Source organism: Caenorhabditis elegans, chromosome III (assembly GCF_000002985.6).
Source record: "Caenorhabditis elegans chromosome III".
Taxonomy (NCBI): domain Eukaryota; kingdom Metazoa; phylum Nematoda; class Chromadorea; order Rhabditida; family Rhabditidae; genus Caenorhabditis; species Caenorhabditis elegans.
The window spans coordinates 1852740-1878326 of record NC_003281.10 but is presented as its reverse complement, the minus strand read 5'-3'; the positions used below and the strand labels follow the sequence as shown (position 1 = coordinate 1878326).

General features: G+C 34.7%; 3 protein-coding genes and 2 non-coding genes across 6 annotated transcripts; 1 reads left to right on the top strand and 4 right to left on the bottom strand.

Moving 5' to 3' along the window:
* Positions 1 to 11: 11 nt before the first annotated feature.
* Y39A3CR.10 lies at positions 12 to 65 on the top strand. The gene has a single exon (NR_052112.1). It is a non-coding gene; the product is annotated as an Unclassified non-coding RNA Y39A3CR.10 (non-coding RNA).
* Positions 66 to 441: 376 nt separating this feature from the next.
* On the bottom strand, positions 442 to 17898 carry ttc-7 (the record flags this gene model as incomplete). Of its 2 annotated transcripts, NM_001267916.3 has the most annotated exons (14): positions 442 to 1510; positions 2157 to 2344; positions 3566 to 3801; positions 4298 to 4609; positions 6050 to 6408; positions 6518 to 6617; positions 7618 to 7934; positions 7989 to 8074; positions 10853 to 11039; positions 12340 to 12595; positions 13764 to 14015; positions 14196 to 14295; positions 16500 to 16657; positions 17709 to 17898. In NM_001267916.3, the coding sequence occupies 14 exons, from the start codon at positions 17887 to 17889 to the stop codon at positions 1327 to 1329; spliced, it is 2916 nt and encodes a 971-aa protein (NP_001254845.1). The 2 variants fall into 2 exon arrangements, with proteins under 2 accessions (NP_001254845.1, NP_001254846.1); NM_001267917.3 differs by lacking the exons at positions 10853 to 11039; positions 12340 to 12595; positions 13764 to 14015; ... (1 more) ...; positions 16500 to 16657; positions 17709 to 17898 and having other exon boundaries at positions 1327 to 1510; positions 7989 to 8020.
* On the bottom strand, positions 16222 to 16363 carry Y39A3CR.11. Its single transcript, NR_101791.1, has one exon. It is a non-coding gene; the product is annotated as a small nucleolar RNA Y39A3CR.11 (small nucleolar RNA).
* Positions 17899 to 17945: 47 nt separating the features above from the next.
* On the bottom strand, positions 17946 to 18439 carry ddp-1 (Mitochondrial import inner membrane translocase subunit Tim8). Its single transcript, NM_065066.6, has 2 exons — positions 18261 to 18439; positions 17946 to 18170 (listed from the first exon to the last, which is right to left on the bottom strand). Exons 1-2 carry the CDS (start codon positions 18432 to 18434, stop codon positions 18093 to 18095), a joined length of 252 nt encoding a protein of 83 aa, NP_497467.1. The 5' UTR covers positions 18435 to 18439; the 3' UTR covers positions 17946 to 18092.
* A 284-nt stretch (positions 18440 to 18723) lies between these two features.
* Positions 18724 to 22935, bottom strand: hlh-33 (BHLH domain-containing protein). The gene is made up of 7 exons (NM_001368616.4): positions 22685 to 22935; positions 22146 to 22276; positions 20748 to 20900; positions 19887 to 20075; positions 19555 to 19757; positions 19060 to 19195; positions 18724 to 18919 (listed from the first exon to the last, which is right to left on the bottom strand). The coding sequence occupies exons 1-7, from the start codon at positions 22932 to 22934 to the stop codon at positions 18758 to 18760; spliced, it is 1224 nt and encodes a 407-aa protein (NP_001355375.1). The 5' UTR covers position 22935; the 3' UTR covers positions 18724 to 18757.
* Between the last annotated feature and the right edge of the window lie 2652 nt (positions 22936 to 25587).

Sequence of the window (25587 nt, the reverse complement as noted above, 5' to 3'; positions counted from 1 at the left end):
TGAGTTTTTGATAAAAATTAAAAATTCGGAAAAAAAAAAATTTTTTTTCGAAAATTTGGAAATTTTTTTTTGTTCAAAACAAATCTAATTTTCAGCTTTTTCACTCTCCCAGCTTTCATTTGACCCCCATATCGGCTAAAATCTGTTAAATTTAGACATTTTCGGGTCCCACCACGAAATCTCCCCGGGGTACTGTAGTTTTCGCGGCGGGGCCCAATCTGGGCATGACGGGCGTCAAATGAAAGCTGCAAAAATCGATAATATTGATTTTAGGCCAAAATTGACAAATTTAGAAAAAAAAAATTTTTAAGAAAAAAACCATTTTTTTTAGAAAATAAATTTTTCCAAAAAAATTCAAAAAATCGATAAAAATAAATTTTTAATCCTGCAATTTTTTACAGTCATAAAATATACAAAACCTAAAAAAATCCAAAAAAAAAATCAATAAATAATCCATTTTTTCACCATTTTTCGAATATAAAATTCACAGAAAATCGTTTTTGTAAAATAAAAATCAATAAATAAATAGATAATATACAAATTTTCTATTCACAATGAGAAAAAATAATGGAATTACATCTAAAAATCAATAAAAAGGGAGAAAAGAGATCGGGAAGAATTATCTGAAAAATCGAGAAAAATTGACCAAAAAAACTTATTTTTTCAAACAATTTTCGCTCAAAATGTGAAAATTTGCTCATTTTCGAGTTCAGCTCAGTATAAGCTTTCAAATAAGCCCCATATTGGCTAGGTTTCGATGATTTTGAAAATTCTCGGGTCCCGCCACGAAAGCCCCCGGGTTACTGTAGTTTAAAGGCGCATTGGCGAGTCGAAAGTTAAAAATTTGAATTTAGCTCGTCGAGAGCTTTCAAATGACCCCCATATTGACTAGGTTACGATGATTTTGAAAAAAAATTGGGTCTCGTCGCGAAAACTACAGTAACCCGGCGGGATTTCGTGGCGGGACCCTCAAATTTTCAAAATAGTCGGAATATAGTCGATATGGGGCTCAAATGAAAGCTGATGAGCCGCTGAGCTCGAAAATGACACTTAAAATCGAATTGCGCCTCTCCTGCGCCTTTAAGCTACAGTAACCCGGCGGGATTTCGTGGCGAGACCCTGAAAATTTCAAAATGGTGGAATATAGCCAATATGGGTGTCAAATTGAAGCTGAAAACGTAAGAAATTCGAAAATTGAGGTTACGAGAAAAAATTTCTCATTTTGAAAAAAAAATGAGCGAAAAACAGAATTTTCAAAAAAAAATCCTCAATTTAGGCCAAAATTTTCAATTTTTTTTCAAATTTTCAGTCGAAAAATATCAAAATTTATCGGAAATTAGCAGGAAACACCATCGGAACGACGGAAAACGGCAAAAGCGGCGTAGATCTGTCCAATTGAGCGGCAGCGGTGAGACATTCAGTTGCACGGTCCGAATCGCCACGTTTCATTAGAGAACATCCCAATTGTTGCCACCATTCACAGTTTAGAGGGTCCACACGTACCATTTCTCTGCAAAAAAATTGGATTACTGTAGTTTAAAGGCGCGCATGAGAAGCTCGAAAATTATCGATTTTTTCAAAAAAATTCGTTTTTTTTTCAGAAAATTATTGATTACTTTAGAAAATTATCGATTTTTTTTAAATTATCGATTACTTCAGAAAATTATCGATTTTTAAATTATCGAATTTTTTCAGAAAATTATCGATTTTCTCAGAAAATTATTGATTTTTTTCAAAAAATTATCGGATTTTTCAGAAAAATATCGATTTTCCCTGATTTTCTAGAACATTATCGATTTTTCAACAAAAAAAATCGTTATTTTTTCTTCGAAATTATTGATTTTTTTTCTAAAATTATCGATTTTCCGGGAATTTATTGATTTTCCGGAAGATTATCGATTTTTTCAAAAAAATTATCGATATTTTGGGAAATTATCGATTTTTTTTTCTCTAAAATTATCGATTTTAAAAATATTGATTTTTCAACAAAAAAAAATCGATTTTTTCAGAAAATTATCGATTTTTTTTCAGAAAATTATGGCATTTTCCAGATTATTTTTCTAAAATTATCGATTTTCCCATTAAAAAAATTGATTTTTCCAATATTTTCCAGCTTCTCGTATGTGCCTTTAGGCCTACAGTAACCCCATTCAGACCTCAGCATGTGCTCAGCCATTTTCTGATTTCCTTCCTCTTCGTAGAGCTTCGCCAACGCTGACATTGACTGAAAATGGCCGGGTGCAAGTGCTAGCGCTGCAAGATATGCCGATTTTGCTTCTCCTCGAATTCTGGAGACTAGCGTCTCGTCGGCGAGCTTTTGACATCGGGAAACTAGCAGGCGACCCTGCAAAAATAATTTGGAATTTTTCAATGAAAATCGTCGATTTTTCCAGTTTTTTCAGGTAAAAAATCTCAATTTTCGTTAAAAATCCAAAGTTTTTGGGGAAAAAATGAAAATTTGGGCATAGCTTCCGTATGTCCGAGTGACAAATGTGCTCTATTGTCAAATTGTTGGCAGAAATACGGTATTTATTCACATTTTCAGCTCAATTTAAGACTGAAAATGTGAATAAATACAGTTTTTATGCCAAAATCTGAGAAACGCACAAGTCACAGGGGAAATATCGATTTTTAGTAGATTTTAGGGATTTAAACTGAAAATTTGGCGATTTTTAAATTAAAATCCTTTTTATTGTATTTATTTGTGATAAAAATCCAAAAAAAAAATCGATGAAAAACGGCTTAAAACCATCGTATTCAGATTGGTGGCCTAGAAATCTCAAAAGTTAGGCCACCAATCTACTTTGTACGAGGAGAAGCACATGAGCCACTGAAATATCAATTTCTAAGGGATTTTATGGATTTAATGTGAAATCTTAGGCTGAAAATTTGAAAAATTTATAACTTTTTATAGGAAAACTCGAAAAATAGGAATTTCTACGATTTTTCACTGCAAAATCCGAATTCAGAGCACCATTTTACCCCTATTTTGCATATTTTCTCGAAATTTCAAAAAACTGTGCATTTTGTCGTGTAGCCCTCGATGTTCGCGTACTTTTGGGTCTACAGTACCCCCGGGAAATTCAAATTTCAAGCTAGAAAGCTGGGAAATCTTGATTTAGGGGTGAAAATTGGGGGGGATTTCGAAAATCGAACTGAAAATCTGGAATTTTCACAGTGAAAACTTTTACCGCAGTTTAGAAGAGGAAAAAAATGTGTCGATAACTTGCCAATCTCTGACAGTAAATCCGAAAAATTTTCAGAATTTCTGTGCAATTTATCAATAGAGCGCATGTGCTGGCCGCGAGGCAAATTTGAAATTCCCACTTAAAAATGCGGATTTTTTAGGCGGAAAATCGATTTTTTCGCCCATTTTTGAGCAGTTTTCGAGTTTTTTCCGAAAAAATCCACGATTTTCAGTCATTTTTTTGTAAATTCCTTGATTTTTAGCCGATTTTCATCCATTTTTTGACCAAAAAATCGAGATTTTTGTCATTGTAGATCATTTTTCGCGGGGTTTTCGAGAGTTTTTGCATCAAAAATCCGCCAATTTTCCGGCAGCTACCTTCAAATAAAGTGCCTGCGGTGAACTTGGAAACATTGTAATCGCCTGTTCAATAACTTTTGTCAAATCTGCATGTCTTCCTTCATTTATATATAATTCTGCTAGACACATCCAAACATCGGCTTGTGTTCGAAATTTCGACCACGCGTCACCGATTCCCGAATTCAGCGAATCCGAATTCGTGGACGCGGCTCCGCCCACTTCTGACGCACCACCGCCAACTATTGATTCGGCTGCTGAAAAATCAATGGAATTTTTGGCGGGAAATTTAGAAAATTCAAATTTTTTGAATATTTTTGACCTTTTTTTTTGGCGGAAAATTCAAATTTTTAAAATATTTTTTGGCGGGAAATTCAAAAAATTCAAATTTTTGAATATTTTTTGGCGGGAAATTCAAAAATTCAAATTTTTGAATATTTTTTGGCGGGAAATTCAAAAAATTCAAATTTTTGAATATTTTTTGGCGGGAAATTCAAAAATTCAAATTTTTGAATATTTTTTGGCGGGAAATTCAAAAATTAAAATTTTTGAATATTTTTTGGCGGGAAATTCAAAAAATTCAAATTTTTGAATATTTTTTGGCGGGAAATTCAAAAAATTCAAATTTTTGAATATTTTTTTTCGGCGGGAAATTCTAAAAATTCAAATTTTTGAAATTTTTTTGGCGGGAAATTCAAAAAATTCAAATTTTTGAATATTTTTTTTCGGCGGGAAGATCAAATTCCCGCGCACCTCCAGAAAGATCCATAGTCGACGCGTTAGACGGAATTGCACTTATAACCGGTAATGCTGAGGACAACGGAAAGTTCATCGGAATCAGTGGAGTTGTAGCTAACGGTGTCGAGAGCTCTCTGCCCAATGATGGAGTTCCAGTCTTTTGGCTCGGCGTTGCTCCGCCGCCGCCGAAAAGTTGCTCCGCCGCTCCGTTAATGGTTCGCTGAGATCGTTCTTCGTCAAGAATTCCTCCTGAATAGGCGAGTTGTTGCTGAACGGGGGGCTGTTTCTTCCAGAAATCAAGAAGATGAGAGCAAGTGTCTAGGGATTCTGAAATATTTATTGGGAAAATTTGGCTCAAAAGTAGTAAAAAATGATTTTTTTTTTTTGGAAAATTCACAAGTTTTCGGGGGAAAATTGAAAATTTGGGCATAGCTTCCGCATGTCCGAGTGACAAAAGTGCTCTATTGTGAAATTGTTGGCAGAAGAAATACTGTATTTATTCACATTTTCAGCTCAATTTAAGACTGAAAATGTGAATAAATACAGTTTTTATGCCATCAATCTGAGTAGAGGCACATGAGTCACTGAGAAAATGTTTAAAAAATTCGATTTTTAGATAGATAATTTCCAGAAAAATCAACTAAAAATCAGTTGATAGGATTCAAATTTCTTAAAAATCCCCATTTTTGTTGAAATTTTCATTGATTATCCAATTTTTCCAACTTTCCAGCGTTTTTCAGCCGAAAATTGCTCAAAAATACAAATTTTGCCACGGTTTTCGGCGATTTTTGCATAATTTTTGCTTTGAAAGTTGGAAAATTCTTACAAATCTCAGGATGTTCAAAAAATGCAGATTTTTGCTGAGAAATTTCGAATTTTCAATGAAAATAATGTTTTTGGGTGGAAAATAACCAAATTTCAAGAAAATGCAGTTTTCAGATAAAAACTCTGCTAAAAACCCAAAAATTTAGTGTTTTTGTGCGATTTTCAGAGCCTCTAAGCCTATTTTTGAATTTCCCGGGGTACGGTAGCCCCAAAAGTACGCAAACACCGAGGTTTGCGTACTTGGCACCGAACTTTACGACAGTTGGTCCAAATTGTCTGAAAACCGGTTTAGGAGGGTAAAAAGTGATGGAGAAATCGAATTTTCAACTGAAAATCTGTGAAAATCACAAGTTTTTCGTGAAAAAATGTAAATTTGGGCATAGCTTCCGCATCTCCGAGTGACAAATGTGCTCTATTGTCAAATTGTTGGCAGAAATACGGTATTTATTCCCATTTTCAGCCAATTTAAGGCTGAAAATGTGAATAAATACCTGTTTTTACTGCAATCAATAAGAGTTGAAGCATAAGAGTCACAGGGGAAATATCAATTTCTAGGTAATTTTTGGGGGGGGGGAGTTTCATGGAAAACTCAAGAAAAACTCGAAAACTTGGGATTTCTACGATTTTACACTGCTAAATTCGCATTCAGAGCACCATTTTACCCCTATTTTGCATATTTTCGCAAAATTTCAGAAAACTGTGCAATTTTTCGCGCAATTTTTCGTGCCGCAAATCTGATGAAAAACCCAAAAATTTGAATTTCCGGGGGGTACGGTAGCGCCAAAAGTACGCAAACACCGTGACATCCCACGACAAAATGCACAGTTTTCAGAAATTTCGCGGAAATATGCAAAATAGGGGTAAAATGGTGCTCTGAATTCGAATTTTGCAGTAAAAAATCGTAAAAATGCCGAATTTCGCGCGCCTTTTCCAGGTTTTTACCTTCAATTCTGCCGAATTTCGTCTCAATATGAAGCCTGAGCACCATGAGCCCATAGTTATGCTCAAACTCGGCGAGCGAGTTGATAACAAGATCCAGAGCTCCTTTAAGGTCTCCGTAAGCCGTAAAAATCAACGCCAAGAGCATAATGGCCGCAGGCTGATCTCCATTAAGAGCCAGGCTCCGCGAGCACCGATCTTTCGCGGATTCGAGATCACGGGAAATTGCATGAAAATATGCTGCATAATATAGTGAAAGATAGTCGTGAGCATCAATCGATACACATTCTTCAATTAATTGGACCGTTTTCGCGAGTTGAGCCTTCTTCAGGTCCCATGATGGCTCTTCGGAGGCTCGGAATCTGAAAAAAAAACGCGATTTTTGCCGGTTTTTTGGCCGAAAATGCATATTTTTAGCCTATTTTTTCATGAAAAACTCGAAAAAATCGCTCATTTTCAGCCTATTCTTACCCATAAGCAATTGCATGCAACAATTGGCATCGGGCCTTCAAAAACGACAATTGTCCCTCTTTGGAGCACAAATCCACGGCCTTTGACGCGTATTCGATTGCTGGAAATTTTGTATTCGGTTTTTCAGATTTGGGCTGCTGAGAGCTTTCAAATAAGCCCCCCATATCGGCTAGTTTTCGTTGATTTTGGAATTTTTTGGGTCTCGCCACGAAATCCCCCGGGGAGTTACTGTAGTTTAAAGACGCACGGGTTAGTATTTGACTCGAATAGAATATTTTTGAGCTCAGCACACTGAGAGCTTTCAAATGAGCCCATATTGCTCAGGTTCGGTTGATTTTGAGGAATTTCGGGTCCCACCACGAAATCCCCCTGTGTTGCTGTAGTTTAAAGGCGCATGGGAAGAAAATTCGCAATGTTATTAATATTTTTGAACTGAGCACACTGAGAGCTTCAAAATGAGCCCCAAATTGGGCAGATTTCAATAAACCAAAAAATTTGGGGTCCCGCCACGAAATCCCTCCGGGGTTACTGTAGTTTAAAGGCGCATGGGGAGGAATTTCAAGGTGTGATTAATATTTTTGAGCTCAGCTCACTCAGAGCTTCAAAATACGCCCCATATCGACTAGTTTTCGTTGATTTTCGGAAATTTTTGGGTCTCGCCACGAAATCCCCCGGTGTTACTGTAGTTTAAAGGCGCAGGGTAACGTATTTTCCATTAAAAATGCTATTTTTAAACTCAGCACACTGATAGCTTTCAAATAAGTCTCATAAATACTAGTTTTCGATAATTTTGGAAATTTTTAGGTCCCGCCACGAAAATCCCCCCGGGGTTACTGTAGCTTAAAGGCGCATGGGGAGAAATTTTCAGTTGAAAATAAGATTTTTGTACTCAGCTCACTGAGAGCTTTCAAATGAGCCCCATATTGGCTAGTTTCAGTTGATTTTGAAAATTTTCAGGTCTCACCACGAGGATTACTGTAGCTTCCAAGTTTTCGCGGCGAGACCCGCGATTTTTTCAAAATCAACGCTACTCGATATGGGGCTCATTTGAAAGCTGAGAGCACGGAGAGTTCGAAAAAACCACTTTCAGGGGCTCTAACCTGGCTCATAATTGCCGAATCGCTCGATTAACACCTGTGAGATCATCATATATTCGGAAATGACTGAAAGTGCGCAGGACGGGTTATTGGTAAGTTTTAGCGATGAAAACATTGCCGAATCCGGCGATTTCGGCCGACGATTTTGATGCAAATTTTGAGCTTTTGACGTCGAATTTTGCGAGGAAATCGATGACGTCGACGACGCTGATGACGTCAGAGATTCTGAGGCGATTGTGGAGGCGAGAATGGACTGTTCGAAGACCCGAATCGCCCGGGAAAACCGGCCACAGCAGATTGCAGAAAGAGCGAATTGTTGCCTGGAAATGTTGCCAGATTTTCAGCCGAAAAACTCTCGAAAATCTCGAATTTACCACAAAAACGAGTCGTTATTCGCAAATTTCATAGCTCGCTCGTAGATTTGCGCCAGCAATTGATATTGATTGATTGTGGAGAGCACCTGAAAACAATTGACTAAAAAAATCGAAAAAATCCAAAGTTTTTCGGGAAAGAATTGAAAATTTGGGCATAGCTTCCGCATGTCCGAGTGACAAATGTGCTCTATTGTCAAATTGTTGGCAGAAATACGGTATTTATTCACATTTTCAGCTCAATTTAAGACTGGAAAATGTGAATAAATACAGTTTTTATGCCAAAATCTGAGAAACGCACAAGTCACAGGGGAAATATCGATTTTTAGTAGATTTTAGGGATTTAAACTGAAAATTTGGCGATTTTCAAGTTAAAATCCTTTTTATTGTATTTATTTGTGATAAAAATCCAAAAAAAATCGATGAAAAACGGCTTAAAACCATCGTATTCAGATTGGTGGCCTAGAAATCTCAAAAGTTAGGCCACCAATCTACTTTGTGCAAAAAACCAATTTCCCGGGGGTAAAAATGAGTGAGAAACTCAATTTTTAACGAAAAATTTGAGAAAAATCACTGGAAATGTGGGATTTTTTTTTTAAAATAATTTAGAGGCAAATTTTCTTTTTTTTAGAAATTTCGAAATTCTAAGACTTTTTTACAGATTTTTTTTAGTAATTTCTTGAGCTGCTCAAACGTAGAAGTTTGAATATATTTTCAGAAGTTTTTTATTCGAAAAATTGCCAAAAATCTGAGCAGAAGCTTTTTTTCTTTTTTTTTCCAATTTTCTAGGATTATTCAGCAATTTTCATTACGAAAATCACTGAAAAAATATTCGCTCCCCTATTTTGCACATTTTCCCAAAATTCCAGAAAGCTGTGCATTTTGTCGTGGGGTGTTGGCGGTGTTTGCGTACTTTTGGCGCTACAGTACCCCCCAGGAAATTCAAATTTCAAGCTACGAAGCTGGAAAATCTTGATTTAGGGGTAAAATTGTGTGAAGATTTCGAAAATCGAACTGAAATCGTGCGATTTTCAGAGAAAACTCGACTTTTTTGAAAAAAAAATCGGAAAAAAACAGATTTCGTCCGAATTTTTATTCGGTTTTCAATGAAAAATTCTCAAATTTTCTTATTTTGCATGAGTTTTGGCTCATTTTTAACCAAATTTTGCGTGCAAAAGCCACAAAAATACTCGGTTCTTCGCAATTTTCGCCGAAAATTCCGATTTTTCACGAATTTTTTCATGAAACACAGTGAAAATTGGAGTAATTCAGAGAAGAGAGAGTGACCACTTCGTTTTGCAAAAAGAAACTACTACACAGAAACACATATACACAATTGTTTGAATATGTAAAACGTGAATAATTGAACATTCGGTGGAGAGACAGAGAGTGAGAGAAAACAGAGAAAATATTTAATATGAGTCAATTTTTTCGCTGAATTTTCAGGCAATTCTCTAGAAAATTGGCGGGTAATTCAAAAATTCCCCTAATTTTCATGGATTTCTAGCCGAATTTGTGCATTCATTTTATGAGTTCAAAATAAACATTTCGGCTCACAAATTCATTTTCGTGATTTTTCCGTGCTAAATTCGAATTCAGAGCACCATTTTACCCCTAATTTGCATATTTTTGCAAAATTTCAGAAAATTGTGCATTTTTTCGTGGGGTGTTGGCGGTGTTTGCGTACTTTTGGCGCTACAGTACCCCCGGAAACTTGAAAATTGAGCTAAAAGCTCAGGAAAACGTGAAGTATGGGTAAAATTGAGTGGGGATTTCGAAAATCGAACTGAAAATCTGATGTTTTTAGTAAAAACTCGATTTTGTTTCGAAAATTGAAAATTTGTGAATAGAATTTTATAGGAAAACTCAAAAACTCAAAAACTAGGAATTTTTACACTTTTTCACTGCAAAATCCGCATTCAGAGCATCAATTTACCCCAACTTTGCATATTTTCGCGAAATTTCAGAAAACTGTGCATTTTGTCGTCGTCGGATCCTCGGTGTTTGCGTACTTTTGGCGCTACAGTACCCCGGGAAATTCAAATTTCGAGCTAGAAAGCTGGGAAAACACGATTTTGGGGTAAAATTGTCTGGGGATTTCGGAAATCGAACTGAAAACCGGGGATTTTCATGAAAATCACAAGTTTCCGGGAAAATTGAAAATTTGGGCATAGCTTCCGCATCTCCGAGTGACAAATGTGCTCTATTGTCAAATTGTTGGCAGAAATACTGTATTTATTCACATTTTCAGCCAATTTATGACTGAAAATGTGAATAAATACAGTTTTTATGCCATCAATCTGAGTAGAGGCACATGAGTCACTGAGAAAATGTTTAAAAAATTCGATTTTTAGATAATTTCCAGAAAAATCAACTAAAAATCAGTTAATAGGATTCAAATTTCTTAAAAATCCCCATTTTTTTCGCGTGAAAAAAAGTGATTTTTGACCGGAAATTTCGGTCAAATAATTCGATTTTTGGCTCGTTTTTGGCAAAACTTTTGAAAAAAAAGCAGAAAATCAGCATTTTCTCATTGGAGCGCACTAGGTTTCGGCGGGAAATTCGAAAATCCGGCTTAGAATTGACAATTTGAGCAATTTTCAGCGGAGCGCGCTGCTTGCAGCATCCGAGTGGCGGAAAATTCGAATTTTTCACTGTATCAAAAACTTGTGGCCTAACAATTCAAAAAGTTAGGCCACCAATTAAGTTTTTGTTGAAAAATCTATAATTTTTGTGTGGCTTTTCCTGCAATTCGGCTGGAAATTTCACAGTTTTCGACCGTTTTCGAAGGTTTTTTCTCTCAGTTTTGGTCCATTTTCAGCCATTTTTCACGAAATTTGAGCCGTTTTTCGGCCAAAATTCCGTACCAAAGTGAGCAAATTGAACGAAGATTTCGCGTTTTGCAGTGATAACGTCCGCGATGACGATAAATCATCTGTTCTTGATAATATCACTTCCCGCGTTGATAGAACTTCATTAATCAGTAAAAGAAGAATAATCTCCTCGATTTTCGATTTCGGAGTGTAGAATGTCTTGTTCGAGCCGTGATAGAGTCTGAAAAACGCGAAAATTGTGAAAAATCGGCTCAAAAAGCGCCAAAAATCGAGAAAATCGAGTCATTTTGAGGAAAATTGCCAGAAAAAACTCGAAAACTGGGAATTTTTACGATTTTTCACTGCTAAATTCGCATTCAGAACACCATTTTACCCCTATTTTGCGTAATTTCGCAAAATTCCAGAAAACTGTGCAATTTGTCGTGGGGTGTTGGCGGTGTTTGCGTACTTTTGAGGCTATAGTACCCCCGGAAATTTAAAATTTTGAGCTAGAAGCCAGAGAAATGGCATTCCAGGGTAAAAAATGATGGGGATTTCAAATTTGATTGTTAAAAATTTTGAAAAAGTGCCTGAAACCCAAAATTTCAAATTTTTTGCCTGAAATAATAACTTTCACAGGCTTTTTATTGTGAAATTCGAATTTTTCGCAAATTTTTACCCTCGGAACCCTATTTTCAGTGCTAAACCACAAAAATTGAAGAAATTGTGCATTTTGTCGTAAGCAGATCAGTGTTTGCGTACTTTTGAGGCTACCGTACCCCAGGGAAATTCAAATTTTGAGCTGGAAGTCAGAAAAATGTGATTCCGAGGTAAAAAATGATGGGGATTTCGAATTTTATAATGAAATTTATCGAAAATCAGCTTTTTTGTTGAAAATTTCAGATTTCGAGCCCACGTATCAATTTTCTTGGATTTTAAGTGCGAAATTCGAGTTTCCCGTCGTTTTTTACACCGAAAACCCATTTTTTGGGCTAAACCACGAGAATTAAGCAATTTGTGCATTTTGTCGTCGGGCGGCGCTCGGTGTTTGCGTACTTCCGAGGCTACAGTCCCCCCCCCCCCCCCCCGGGAAATTCAAATTTCGAGATGGAACCCAAAAAATAGGTGATTTTAAGGTTAAAAGCTATGGAGAATTCGAATTTCACACTGAAAAACTCCAAAAAATCGTGGTTTTCCGCAAAATTGTGCACTTTTGTCAGTGGAGCGGCGCGAAATTTGAATTTTTGACTTAAATCTGTGATTTTTCAGGGAAAAATCGAAGAAAATTCGGAATTACCTAATTTTCGGACATTTTTCAGTGCAAAATCATGAAAAATTTCTCAATTTTCACACTTTTTGGCTAATTTCGGGCCAAATTTTCTTTTTTTTTATTTCTTGACACTTTTCCGTGCAAATTGATGAAAATTGCCTAATTTTTCGGCGATTTTTCCACAAAAAATGCACAAATTGCTCCATTTTTCTCGAGTTTTGGCTCATTTTCGCGTCAAATTTCCGGCGTTTTTCGGCGTCGTTTTTCTCACTTCATATTCATGGCTTTCGTGTGCATCGCCTCGCTCATCGACTTTTCCTCAATTGGTACAGTTGCTCGAATGAGCAACTCTGCGAATTGTCTGGAGAGCTTCTGTTTGAGCCGTTCGCCAGTGAATTTATCACCAAGGCATGTGATAATTTTTCGGTACCATTCGATGCCTTCTGTGCCTGATGAGACCTTCTTTGCCGCCGTATCTTTTGCTCGGATGATTGCGACACGTTCCATGATTCGTTCCAGCAGCTCACCTGAGAAATTGGAAGATTTTTAGGTAAAAATTGAAAAAAAAACACATTTTTTGAGTAAAAATCGATATTAAAAACACATTTTTCAGAGTTAAATATGGTTTTTTTTGGTTTTTTATTCAAATTTTTGAGTCTAATTTTAAAAAATTCCCGGAAAAAAGTTCTAAAGTTTGTAAAACCTGTTTAAGTTTTAAATGAAAATCCTAAAAATCCTAACAAATTCGGAAAAAAAATCTCAAAATTTGTGAAAAAATTTTTTTTTTCAAAATTTTCAAGCCTAAAATTCGAATATTTTTGAGTTCAGCTCGCTCAGTCCTTCAATTTAAGTATAATCATGCCATACTTTGCTCCAATTTGAAGAAATTTGAAATCTTCGGGGTTACTGTAGTTTTCGTGGTGGGATCCAAATTTCTTCAAATTCGAGCAAAATATGGCATGATTATACTCAAATTGAAGGTGTCAATGAGCTGAAAACTAATTTTACATTTTTTAAGGCAAAACTCTAAAATTTCGAAAAAAATTTTCGGAAAATTTTTTTTTGGAAATTGGTTCAAAATGTGATAAATTTTTGAATTGAGCTCAATGAGACCTTCAATTTAAGTATAATCATGGCATATTTTGCTCCAATTTGAAAAAAATTTCCCACCACGAAAACTACAGTAACCCGGGAGATTTCGCTGCGGGACCCAACTTTCTTCAAATTGGAGCAAAGTATAGCATGATTATACTCAAATTGAAGCTCTCATTGAGCTGAAAACTAAATTTACATTTTTTTAGGCAAAACTTTAAAATTTCAACAAAAAAATTATTTTTTTGAAAATTCCAAAAAAATTTTTTTTTTCAATTTTGGAGTTTTTCCTTAAAAATTGTAAAATTCGTTTTCAGCTCATTGACACCTTCAATTTGAGTATAATCATGCCATATTTTGCTCCAATTTGAAGAAATTTGGGTCCCACCACGAAAACTACAGTAACCCTGGAGATTTCGCTGCGGGACCCAAACTTTTTTCAAATTCAAGGTAATTATGGCATGATTATACGTAAATTGAAGCTCTCAGTGAACTGAACTCAAAAATAATGTCGAATTTGCGAAAAAACTGAAGAAAAAAAATTTTTTTTTTGGCTTTTTCTAATTTTTTTCAAAATGGGCTCCAAAAATCTCCAATTTGTACCAATTTTCTCTTGCTGTCGAACTCCAGCAGCCTGAGAATTCGGTGTGACCGTTCCAACAGGCTTCGCCGCTTGGCTTGACGAGTTTATCGATTTTTCCAGCTCATTTATGTAGAAAATCGCCAATTCTGCAGATTTTTCAAAGACATAAAGAGCCCGTTGATCTTTAGATGAAGCCGACGATGACGTGGATGTTGTACTGTTCGAGTGTGGCCGAGTTGTCGGAACTTCTTCCATTGATTCAATGCAAAGGCCTGGAAAATCCCAATTTTTCCATTTTTCTCATTTTTTTCCCGATTTTTTCAAAATTTTTCGGCATTTTATTCAGCTTCTCCACGCCGAGAGCTTTCATTTGACACCCATATTGGCTAGATTCCTTCGATTTTTAAATTTTCCGCCCAATGCGCCTTTAATTTCGTGGCGAGACCCCCTACCTTTGATAGCATAGCCCTCAGCTACCAGACGAAGGGTCCGGAGAGTCCGAAACGGGGTTTTTCCGTTCTCCATTTCACTGTTTGAGATGCATTGAAGGGCCTGAAATGGGAAAAATTACAAGTTTTTCGGGAAAAAAAAATGAAAATTTGGGCATAGCTTCCGCATGTCCGAGTGACAAATGTGCTCTATTGTCAAATTGTTGGCAGAAATACGGTATTTATTCACATTTTCAGCCAATTTATGACTGAAAATGTGAATAAGTACAGTTTTATGCCAAAAATCTGACAAGAAACACACAAGTCACAGGGGAGATATCGATTTTTGATGGGAACCTCGATTTTCATTCAAAAAAGGGAAAAATTCTTGGATTTTTAGCAATTTTGAATGAAAACCTTGAGAAAAATGACGTTTTTAAGCGGAATATCTTCAAAAAGTTCAATTTTCGGTCATTTTGTTCAAAAATTTTAAATTTCAGGTTTAAATATGCTAAAATTCGCAAAAACAGCGAACTTTTCTGCAGATTTGTTTGAAAATTACGTGGAATTCGAATCATATTCAATTTTTCACAAACTTTAAGAAAAATTGACTTTTTTCGCAATTTTGGGTTACTCCGAAGGTACGCAAACACTGTGGACACGCCAAATTTGACAACAAAATGCAAAAAAACGGCTGGCAGGTGCATAAAATTGGGTACAATTCGAATAAAAAGCACATTTTTTGGATTTCCCTATATATTTTTTCAATAAAATTACAAGTTTTTCGGGAAAAAATGAAATTTTGGGCATAGCTTCCGCATCTCCGAGTGACAAATGTGCTCTATTGTCAAATTGTTGGCAGAAATACGGTATTTATTCACATTTTCAGCCATTTTAAGGCTGAAAATGTGAATAAATACAGTATTTCTGCCAACAATACGAGTAGAAGCACAAGAGCCACTAAAATTAATGTTAGGAAGCCGATTTTCAGATAATTTCTACTTTTTTAGTGAAAAATTGTGAAACTTTGTATATTCTATTAGATTTTGTCAATTATTGCTTATAGATCACAGCCAATATCGGCAAAATCCATGAAAATTAGACTTGTTCGTAAAATTTTTGGATGTTCCGGGAATTTTCATGCGATTTTCATTATTAAAATCGAATTCCTCGTCGAATTTAACGCCTATTACACTTTTCCGGGATTTCTAGCTCAAAATTTGAATTTTGAGGGGTACGGTAGCGCCAATAGTACGCAAACACCGAGTGTCTTGCGTACTCGGCACCGAACTTCACGACAATTGGCCCAAATTGGGTGAAAACCGAGTTTAGGGGGGTAAAAAGTGATGGAGAATTTGAATTTTCAACTGAAAAACCGCAAAAATTCACAAACTTCCGGGAAAAATTGAAAATTTGGGCATAGCTTCCGCATGTCCGAGTGACAAATGTGCTCTATTGTCAAATTGTTGGCAGAAATACGGTATTTATTCACATTTTCAGCTCAATTTAAGACTGAAAATGTAAATGCAGTTTTTATGCCGGAAATCTGAGAAACGCACAAGTCACAGGGGAAATATCGATTTTTAGTAGATTTTAGGGATTTAAACTGAAAATTTGGCGATTTTTAAATTAAAATCCTTTTTATTGTATTTATTTGTGATAAAAATCCAAAAAAAAAATCGATGAAAAACGGCTTAAAACCATCGTAATTAAATTTGGAGCAAAATTTTGAAATTTGCAAGTCAAAATCGATTTACCGTTTTAATTTGAGCTAAAAATGCAAAAAAAAAAAACTAAAGAAAAATGGCTGAAAAGCCACATTTTCTGATCGGTGGCCTAGAAATCCCTAAAGTTAGGCCATCAATTTTTTACGTCAAAAAAAAAAACTTTCTAGGGGTGAAAATGAGTGAAAAATTCAATTTTTAGCTCAAAATTTGAAAAAAAATCACTAAAAATGTGACTTTTTCCCCGAGAAATTTGAATTTTCTAGTAAAATCTGTAAATTTTCAAAGAAAAATCGAATTTTTCACAACTGTGCAAAATTCGGAAAATGACTCGAAAATTGGATTTTTCTCCAATTTTCCGGGGTTTTTGAGCTAATTTTTACAGCGACGAAAAAACCCATTTTTCACCGTTTTTCTCACATTTTCTGAGAAAATTGTTGAGATTTTTCATAATTTCACACGAAAAATCGAATTTTTCCGTATAAAAATCATCTAAACACCAATTTTTATCGAATTTTTTGGATTTTTCATGTTAAAATGGTCAAAATAACCCGATTTTCACGATTTTTCGGTCATTTTTTCGCGTTTTTTTTTCGCATTTTACCTTGCGAAATTCAAGACAAGCGTACAAACACTTTGCCAAAAGAATATTTGCTTCAATTTTAACAGTATAATTGTCTGAATGGCCTTTTAAAGCTTCATGTAGTAGTTGTTCAGCTGATGAGAGTTTATCCATGTGATCATGTGATGGACGAATTATTTCTGAAATAAATATCGATTTTTGGGGGTTTTTTGGTGAAAATTCGGGATTTTTAGGCTGAAAATTGCGTTTTTCGGGTGGAAAATGTGATTTTTAGTGCAAAAATCCAGTTGTTTTCAGAAAAAATCCATTTTTTTTGTAAAATGGTTGAGTTTAGAGTCTAAAATGGATTTTTTTTTGTTTTTTGAGCTAAAAATCTCATTTTTAGTCCAAAAATTGAATTTTCCGCTTCAAAACTATGAAAAATTGGAATTTTTACGTTGTTTTGAGCTAGAAATTGAATTTTCGAGCTAAAAATCACATTTTTCCGTGAAAAATGTAAAATTTCACGTTTTTTACAGTGAAAAATTGAATTTTTCAGCTAAAATTCGCATTTTTTAGTTCAAAAATTGAATTTTCCGCTTAAAAACTACGAAAAACACGAAATTTTACGTTTTTTGAGCGTAAAATTCCAATTTTTGAGCTAAAAACCGCATTTTTTCCACGAAAAATCCGAATTTTTACGTTTTTTGCAGTGAAAAATTGAATTTTTGAGCTAAAAATCACATTTTTTCTGAAAAAAAAATCCAAAATTTCGAGTTTTTGAGCTCAAAATCAAATCTTCAGTTCAAAAACTGAATTTTCCGCTTAAAAACTACGAAAAATCCGAATTTTTACGTTTTTTGAGCGTAAAATCGCATTTTACGTGTTAAGATTATCGATTTTTCTCCAAAAAATAAAAAAAATAAAAACCTTAATTTTTGCATATTTTTTCGCAAAAATCTGATTTATTTTGGTTCTGTAGCCGAAAAAAATTTTTAAAAAATCAATTTTTCAGTGATTTTAGTGCCGAAAATCGAATTTTTGAGTGAAAAATCCATCAAAACGCCAAATTTTCACGTTTTTTTTTGGATTTTTCAGCGAAAATATCAAACTTTCGGGCTGAAAATCATTAGAAAACACCAAATTTTGGCCTTTTTCAGCTAAAAAACTGGTTTTTTGCGGTTTTTACAAGTTTCTCGATTTTTCCTGGTTTTTTCTGAAGAAATTCCAATTTTTAGCGTGAAAATTGACCTCCAAGGTGATCCAAATACGTTTCGAGTACAATTTCCGCCTGGAACATCTCATAACAGTCTTCTAGGCCAGAATTCTTGGATTTTACAGATGGGAGAAGCTCCGAGAGCCGCTTCCAGTTCGCATCGGCTCTAACTCGATCGATTTCTGCCTCCAGGCGGCTTCCTTTCAGTTTACTCATGCTTTTTCACTGAAAATCTGCAATTTTCTGAGTTTTTTTCCGGGTTTTTCCAGATATTTACATAGATTTCTTCACTATTTTATATGATCCAGCGCTTAAAACGTCGAATTTAAGGGAAAATTTATGGAAAAGAGCCTAAACAGTATGTGTTATAACAGTTAACAAAGAAAAATTGAAGGTTAAAAGGGGATTTTCATCGATTTTTAGACGTGTCCTCCGTTCATCTTGGACAAGTGCTCGACCATGAAGTTGCTGGCGTCGATCATGCGGTTTACGCAGTTCTGAAACGGAAAAAAATTGGATTTTTTAAATTTTTTCTTCAATTTTCCCATAAAATTGCAGAAAATTGCCAAATTTTCCCAAATTTTTACCTGAATACAGGTCTGAGTCTTGCCGTCCATCTTGCTTGGCGGACGGTAGTCGGCGAAGCACACATCCCAGCAGCGACCGGTGAGCGTGTGCACTTGTTCGGTGAATTTTTGACGCTGCGTCTCCGCCTGCAGTTGCTGGAGGAATCGATTGAGTTGAGGGTCGGCCGAGTCCATTTCCTGTGAGAAAAACTATAGATTTGATGGGAATTTTGAAAAAAATTGCAAAAAAATCGCTGAAAAATGATGAAAACCCAACGAAAATGATGAAAAAATAAAATAAATTAATTTCATCGCAGAGTGCGCAAGCAACAAGAGAAATGCGCCAGCAACCTCTCCTTGCGCATTCACAGTTTTCGGCGGTTTTTCAAATGATAATTAACTTCGAAATGATTTTTCCGGAAATTTCCCAGTATATTTTGCAGTATTTTAAACAAATTCCCGTCGATAATAATCAAATTTTGTAAATAAATATTTATTTTATTCATTTAAACCCATAACTATTGATTTTGAGCACCAAGTGGCCCTTGCGGGAGCATATATTGGGGGAAATTCAAAAACGGGGGGTTTTGAACGAATTGCATCAGGTTTTTCAGCTCCCCTTCTTTCGCTGAAATTCGTTTTTCCAGCAGAAGTCGCTCACTTTGTAGTCGGAGCCAAATCTGGAAAATTGATAGTAGCTGTAGTTGAAAAGTCGATAATTTGAATTAAAACCGTGTTGCAAGTGCGCTCTATTGATAAAAACTAGTTTTTAGCGATGATTTATTGATTTTACCATTAAAAATCGATAATTTTCACATACATCTTGATAACCAGGTGATAACATGTCAAATGGGTTCATTCCAAGTGTCGGAATCGGTTGAATTAGTGACGTGGACGGATGGATTACTGTAGTTGGGCTCAAAGTGCTTCTCGGAGTTGGAATAGTGCTAGTTTGGCTGAAAATTTACATAGTTTTGCAAGTTTTTTCAGAAAAATTAGAAAATTTTTTTTTTTTGAAAAAATCAATAAAATCTTACATGTTAAGAATTTTATTAACATTTTTAACTTTCGCACGCTTAGAGCTTCGGAAAAACTCCGAAATTATGTCACTGACACAGCTGAAACCAGTGCTACAGTACCCCACGTGACGGGACCCAACTTTTGAATAAATTTGTGAAAATTTGAACCCGGGCATGATGGGGGTCATTTGAAAGGTCTTGTTGAGCTAAATTTGAAATTTTCAGTTTTAAGGGTCTCGCATGGATTTTGGAGTAGATTACTGTAGGTTTTAACGTTTTTTTTTGTTAGAAAAAACCTCTTTTTCCCAATTTTCGCCGATTTTTGTGAATTTCCATCCGACTTCTCATCATCCAACGGATAACTTTCCACTATAACATTCATCGATCGTAGTCTCTTCCGTTTTGTGGGTACTGTAGGTCGGCGGGTTACTGTAGGTTTCACATTGGGTACTGTAGACGAGGTGGAGGAGCCCGGCGAGAGGAAGGAGCTTGGGGAGCTCTGGAATTCAACAAATAGTGTTAAATAATTTTTTAGAAAAAAAAGTTCCGAAAAAAAAAATTTCAATTTTTTTTTTCTCAAAAAGTTTGAAATTTCCCGCCAAACTATTAATTCTTATTAATAACTTACCACTTTCACACAATTATCCTCTTTTCGCCTCAAAAGTGCCGCCAAAATCGGGCTTTTCACCTCCAAACTCGACGGCGGGGGCGGTGTCTTCTGAAGGGGCGAAGCTAAAATGGGCGGAGCCTTGGGTACAGTAACCGGGAGAGCTGGAAGCTCATCAGGCACACAGACTAAAACTGTTTCCGTGGGTTTCTGGAAAAATTTTGATTTTTAAAAATTTCTAGGAATTTTTGAAATTTTGGAAAAAAAAATTTTTTCAATTTTTTAACAACTAATTTTTTTGGTTAAAATCACGATTTTGAGCCAAAACTCGTACATTTTCAAATTAAGCACGTCCAGAGCTTCAAAATAAGGCCCATCATGCCTATATTCCGTGAATGATTAAAATTTCGGGTCCCGCCGCGAAAACTTTCTGGGTTACTGTAGTTTGGTTGTTTTTACTGGTTTTACCAGGTTTTGCAGGTTTTCTGGGTTGCTGAGAGTAAAATTGTGATTCTCAGCTAAAAAAAAATTGACAAAATAAGTTTTTTTTGGTAAAAAATTTTGTTTAAAAAAATTTTTTTTCACAAATTTTCGAAAATCTGTAACTTTCTTAGTTTTCACTATTTTTTCTTAATTTTTTTCTTCAAAGTTAGCTCAGTGATCACACTTTTTTGAAAAAAATTGAAAAAGTTAGTTTCATTCAAAACTACAGTAACCCTGCCAGTTTTCGTGGCGGGACCCGGAAAATTCCCCCAAAATTGCGGGAACCTAGGCATGATGGGTGTCATTCAAAAGCTATTTACACGCCAAATTCAAATAAATTAGTTTTAAAGCTAAATTTTTCGAATTGTTCGAATTGAAAAAAACATTTTAATCCCAAACCTCCGCCGATTCCTTTATTCTGCACGTCATTGACTTCGCCATGAAGCTTTTGAGTTGGAGCTCATTGAGCATTTCTTTGGAAGTGAGAAATGACAGTTTGGACGTTGAATCGTAGTCCAGAAAACATCGGATATCTTTTCCAATCATACGTTTCTGAAAAAAAAAATTTCATTAAAAAATTTTTTTTTCTTTTTTAAATATCTCAAAAACTAAAACAGCTATTAAAAAGTTGTTAACTAAAAAAGTGTGTAGAATTTCAAAATGAACATTTTGTTAGTTGAAAACTTTTTGATAACCATGAAATGGGCGGAGTTACGGAAGGCAGCAGCTACGCCCATTTAATGGTTACTAAAAAGTTATCAACTAGCGAAAAATTCAAATCTTTTGCAAAAATTTTGACAAAAATTGTTAGTTTACAACTTATTTCTAGAATTTCTAACTTTAAAAAAATTTAGTTTAACAAAAAAAAAAAAATTTTTCAGAAAAAGTCCAAAAAAAAAAATTTTTTTTGAAACTTTTTTCGAAAACTTTCTAAATTTTTATACTATCTAAAATGTTATAAAACATTTTCCAACCGAAAAAATCCCAATGATTCACCAAATCCCCCCCCCCCCACCCCCGGTCCACCACCAGTTCACCTTGAAACAAGTCAGCTGACACACAGTCCGAAAAAATCGAATTTTTTTTGGGAAAAAGTGACCTTGATAATATTTCCCCGAAAATATGACGACATTTTGTTTACAAGGAACATTTAATTGGGGACGCCTGTATGGGAAAAAATTTGGAAAATTAAAAATTATAAAAAGATGAAATCCCACAAAAAAAATTTTGGGATTTTTTTTTTTCAAAAAAATAAACTCAAATATCTTCAAATCTAGAAAAGCTAGAAAAAAATTGTCAACTGAAAAAATTTGCAGATTTTTTTTCATGGTGAAGCTTTTGTCGGTTGAAAATTTTTTGATAGCCAATAAATGGGCGGAGTTACTGAAGCTTAAAGGTTGCTACCATTTAAGGGTTAGCAAAAAGTTGTCAACTAAAAAAGTGTGCATTTGATTGTCACGCCCGTCTGGGACAAAATTTGGAAAATTTTACAAAATTAAATTCCAAAAAAAATGTTTTGAGAATTTTTTTTCCCATTTTTTCTAATAAGCCTATGCCTAAGCCCAAGCCTAAGCCTAGGCCTAATCCTAAACCTAAGCCTAAGCCTACGCTTAAGCCTAAGCCTAAGCCTAAGCCTGAGCCTAAGCCTAATCCCAAAAAAATGTTTGAAGCCTAAGCCTAAGCCTACGCCTAAGCCTACACCTAAGCCTAACAATTATTTTCAGAGGCCTGTAACTCTGCCCATTTAATGGCTTTTTGAATTTTTTTTTAAATCGAAAAAAAATCAATAAAACAAACTTTTTCAATATCAAAAACTGCCTGATGGTCTCCCTTAATATCCACGACAATAAAATTGTTCAGAAAAACCATAAAACAGTTGGTCAGGCTGAAAATATCCTGGACGAGCGGGTCGGAGAGCAGCGGTGGTTCTGGAAAATGGAGGAAATTGAAATTGACTGAAAATTCCGAAAATTTCGAGATTTTCAGCTTAATGGCTTTCAAATTTGAGTTTAGCTCAATGATTGCTTTAAAATGACACCCAACATGCCTTGGTTTGAAGGTAATTTGAAATTTTGGGTCCCGCCACGAAACGGATCAGGGTTACTGTAATAGGTTGAATTTATATTTTTCTCGGGAGGAAATAGAGTTGTTTTACCGAGTTTTAGAGTAAAAAACAAAGAAAAAAGCTTTGAAAATCGAAAATTTAGGAAAAAAATTTGCAAAAAAAAAAGAAAAAATTTTCGAAATTTTTTTTCAAATTTTTTTCCAAATTTTTTCAAAATTAAAAAAAAATTCCAAATTAGAATATTATTACTAATTTGAATCTGTAGACTCACTATAATCACTATTCCGAATAATATCAACAGTACTCCCAATGATAAAGCATTTGTCCAGCTGACGAGGCTTCTGATCCACTCTTCGCAGCTTATGAGCCCGAATATCTTCGGGCAAAAGTGTCGACATTTCACAAATCACTTCATTCATCTCTTCCCTTCGTCGTTTTTCATGCTTACTTCGTGTTTCTCGCTTTTGAATAGTTTCTTTCCGAGTTCGCGGCTTTTTGCAGCTCTGCGGGGAGTCGGACATTCTGAAAAATGTACTATTAAATTTTAAAAGCTTATATCTCGGTTAATATTAAAGGTAGGGAGAAATGTTAAACAACAAAGTTATAGAGAAAAACATGATGAACATTTTGTCAGTTTACAACCTTTGGCTCAATATTAACCGAGTTATGGGCTGTCAAAGTTAGGAAAGGTCGATGCAACATGTCTAACTCTAACTTTGACGGCTAGTATCTCTGTTAATTTTGGAGATATGGAAAAGTGCTCAACTACAAAGTTATAGAGAAGTTCATAATGAACATTTTATTAGTTATCGATTTTTTGATAAAAACAATGACAACTGAGATATAAGCTGTCCAAGTTTTTGATCGATGCACCATGTCCAGTTCAACCTTTGAAAGCATATATCTGTTGAGGATATCAATAAATTTATATTAATAAAAGTATATACATAACCAAATTGTAATAAAAATTAAATTTTCTGATGAAAAGACATTTTTTTGAACTTTTTAAATTTTTTTCAAGGATTAAAAAAAAATTTCAAAAAAGTTTAAAAAAAAATTTTGGTGAAAATTCAAATTTTCTAACTTGACAAATATGTACTTTTCATTGTTTTTTTAAAAAAATTTTATTGTAAAAAATGTGTTATTGCCCTAAAGTTTCAGAAAACCCATTTAAATTTTAAATTTTTGAAAAATTTACTGAAAAATGAAATTTCTTCGGTAAAACTGTAGTATCTCAAAGAATAATTGTGCAAATTGCTTGACATTTTGTCAGAATTAGCGTTAAATATATTTTTATTTTTCTTTCAGAAAATATCAAATTTTTGATTTAAACTTTTGGAAAATGCAAAAAAAAAAAATTTAAAAATTAAAAAAAAAAATTTTCAACATTTTTATTTTCTCAATTAAAACCTAAATTTCTCAAAAACTACCAAATGAATTTTGGTGAAATTTTACCAAAATTTGCGTTAAAACTTTATCTTTCAGGCAATTTACTTTAAAATTTGACAGTTCATTTGAGTCCAAAGTTATAAGACCTCAAAGTAAGCCTACGTACAAAAATTATTTACCGAGTTGTATAAAACTTTTGTCAAAAAAAAAAATTTAGAAAAAATCGGAAAAGTGATCAGATGGCAAAAATGAATGGTCTCCGCCGTCTTCATCGCCCCCAACACTCGAAATTGCCGCATTTCTGCGTCTCTTTGATTGTGTGTACTCTCTCGTGTGCCTCGGAATAAGTTGTGTGTGTGGGGGCAGCTGGTTAGGGGAGCGTTTTTTGTATGGCAGAAAGGGACTTTCAAGGTCACTTTCTTCATTTTTCTCCCTCTACGGCTTTCATTTCTGGTTACCCCGGCGGGGAAAACAATATTTTGTAAAAAAAAAATTTTTTTTTTGGAAAATTTTTTTCCGAAAAATCAATTTTTTTTTTGGAAAACCAACTTCAAAAACGAAATCCTCGCATAATTTCCCACTATTCACATTTTTTGCCGAGTCTCTAGCTCAACTTTTGATTTTCTCTGAGTACGGTAGCGCCAAAAGTACGCAAACACCGCCGCAGCTCCTACGACAAAATGCACAGCTTCTCAGGATTTGGTAGCTGAGCTTTGGAAATTGGGTTTCCGGAGTGAAAAGAGACGTAGAATTCATATTATTGATCGAAAATTTACAGTTTTGAATGAAAACCGAAAAAAAACTACACAAAAAGCTTCAAAACGTTCTATTTCGCCCACAATTATCAAATTTCAAGTAAAATTTCCAAGAAATTCGAATTTTCCTGCATTTTTTACCTCTTAAACCATTTTTCCCGATCTTCTAGCTCAAAATTTGATTTTCTCGGGGTAATGCACAACTTTCCAAATTTCAATGTTCAGGCTCCAAAAATCGGGCCCCCGAAAAAATTGAATTTCTTCGAAATATCGATTTTTCTCGTAATTTTTCGAAAATTTCATTGTCAAATTTGAATTTCCCGCCATTTTTCACCCGGGGAACCTATTTTCTAGAGTTTTACCTTAAAATTTAGAGTAACTGTGCATTTTGTCGTAAGAAATTTGGTGCTTGCGTATTTTCGGGCCTACAGTACCCCGAAAAATTTAAATTTTAGCTCAGAACCCCGGAAAAAAAGTATTCAGTGGTAAAAAGTGACGGAGAATCCGAATTTAACAATGAAAATCTTCAAAAATCAATAAAAATCCCGGAAAAAATCAATTTCTTAAAAATATTGATTTTTCTGTGATTTTTTTGAAAATATTGCTGTCAAATTTGAATTTCCCGTCATTTTTTAGCTCGGGGTCCCATTTTCTAGGGCTTTAACTCGGAATGTAAAGAAACTGTGCATTTTGTCGTAAGAAATTCGGTGTTTGCGTATTTTTGGTGCTACCGTACCCCAAAGAACTCAAAATTTTAGCTAGAAACCCAGAAAACCACGATTTAGAGGTAAAAAGTTACGGAGAATTCGAATTTGCAACTTAAAATTCTCCATAATCGTGGTGAGACCCAAGGAAATTCAAATTTTTGCGAATTAATAATAATTTATTACAAAAAAAGTCGTGGGGTCGAGATATGTATTGTATAGAAATCGCGAGAGATCACAAAAATGACACAAAAATCGATAATTTTCAGGAAAAAGTGGAAAATTGTGGAAAAATTGGGTAAAACGTTGATAAAAATGGCTCAGGG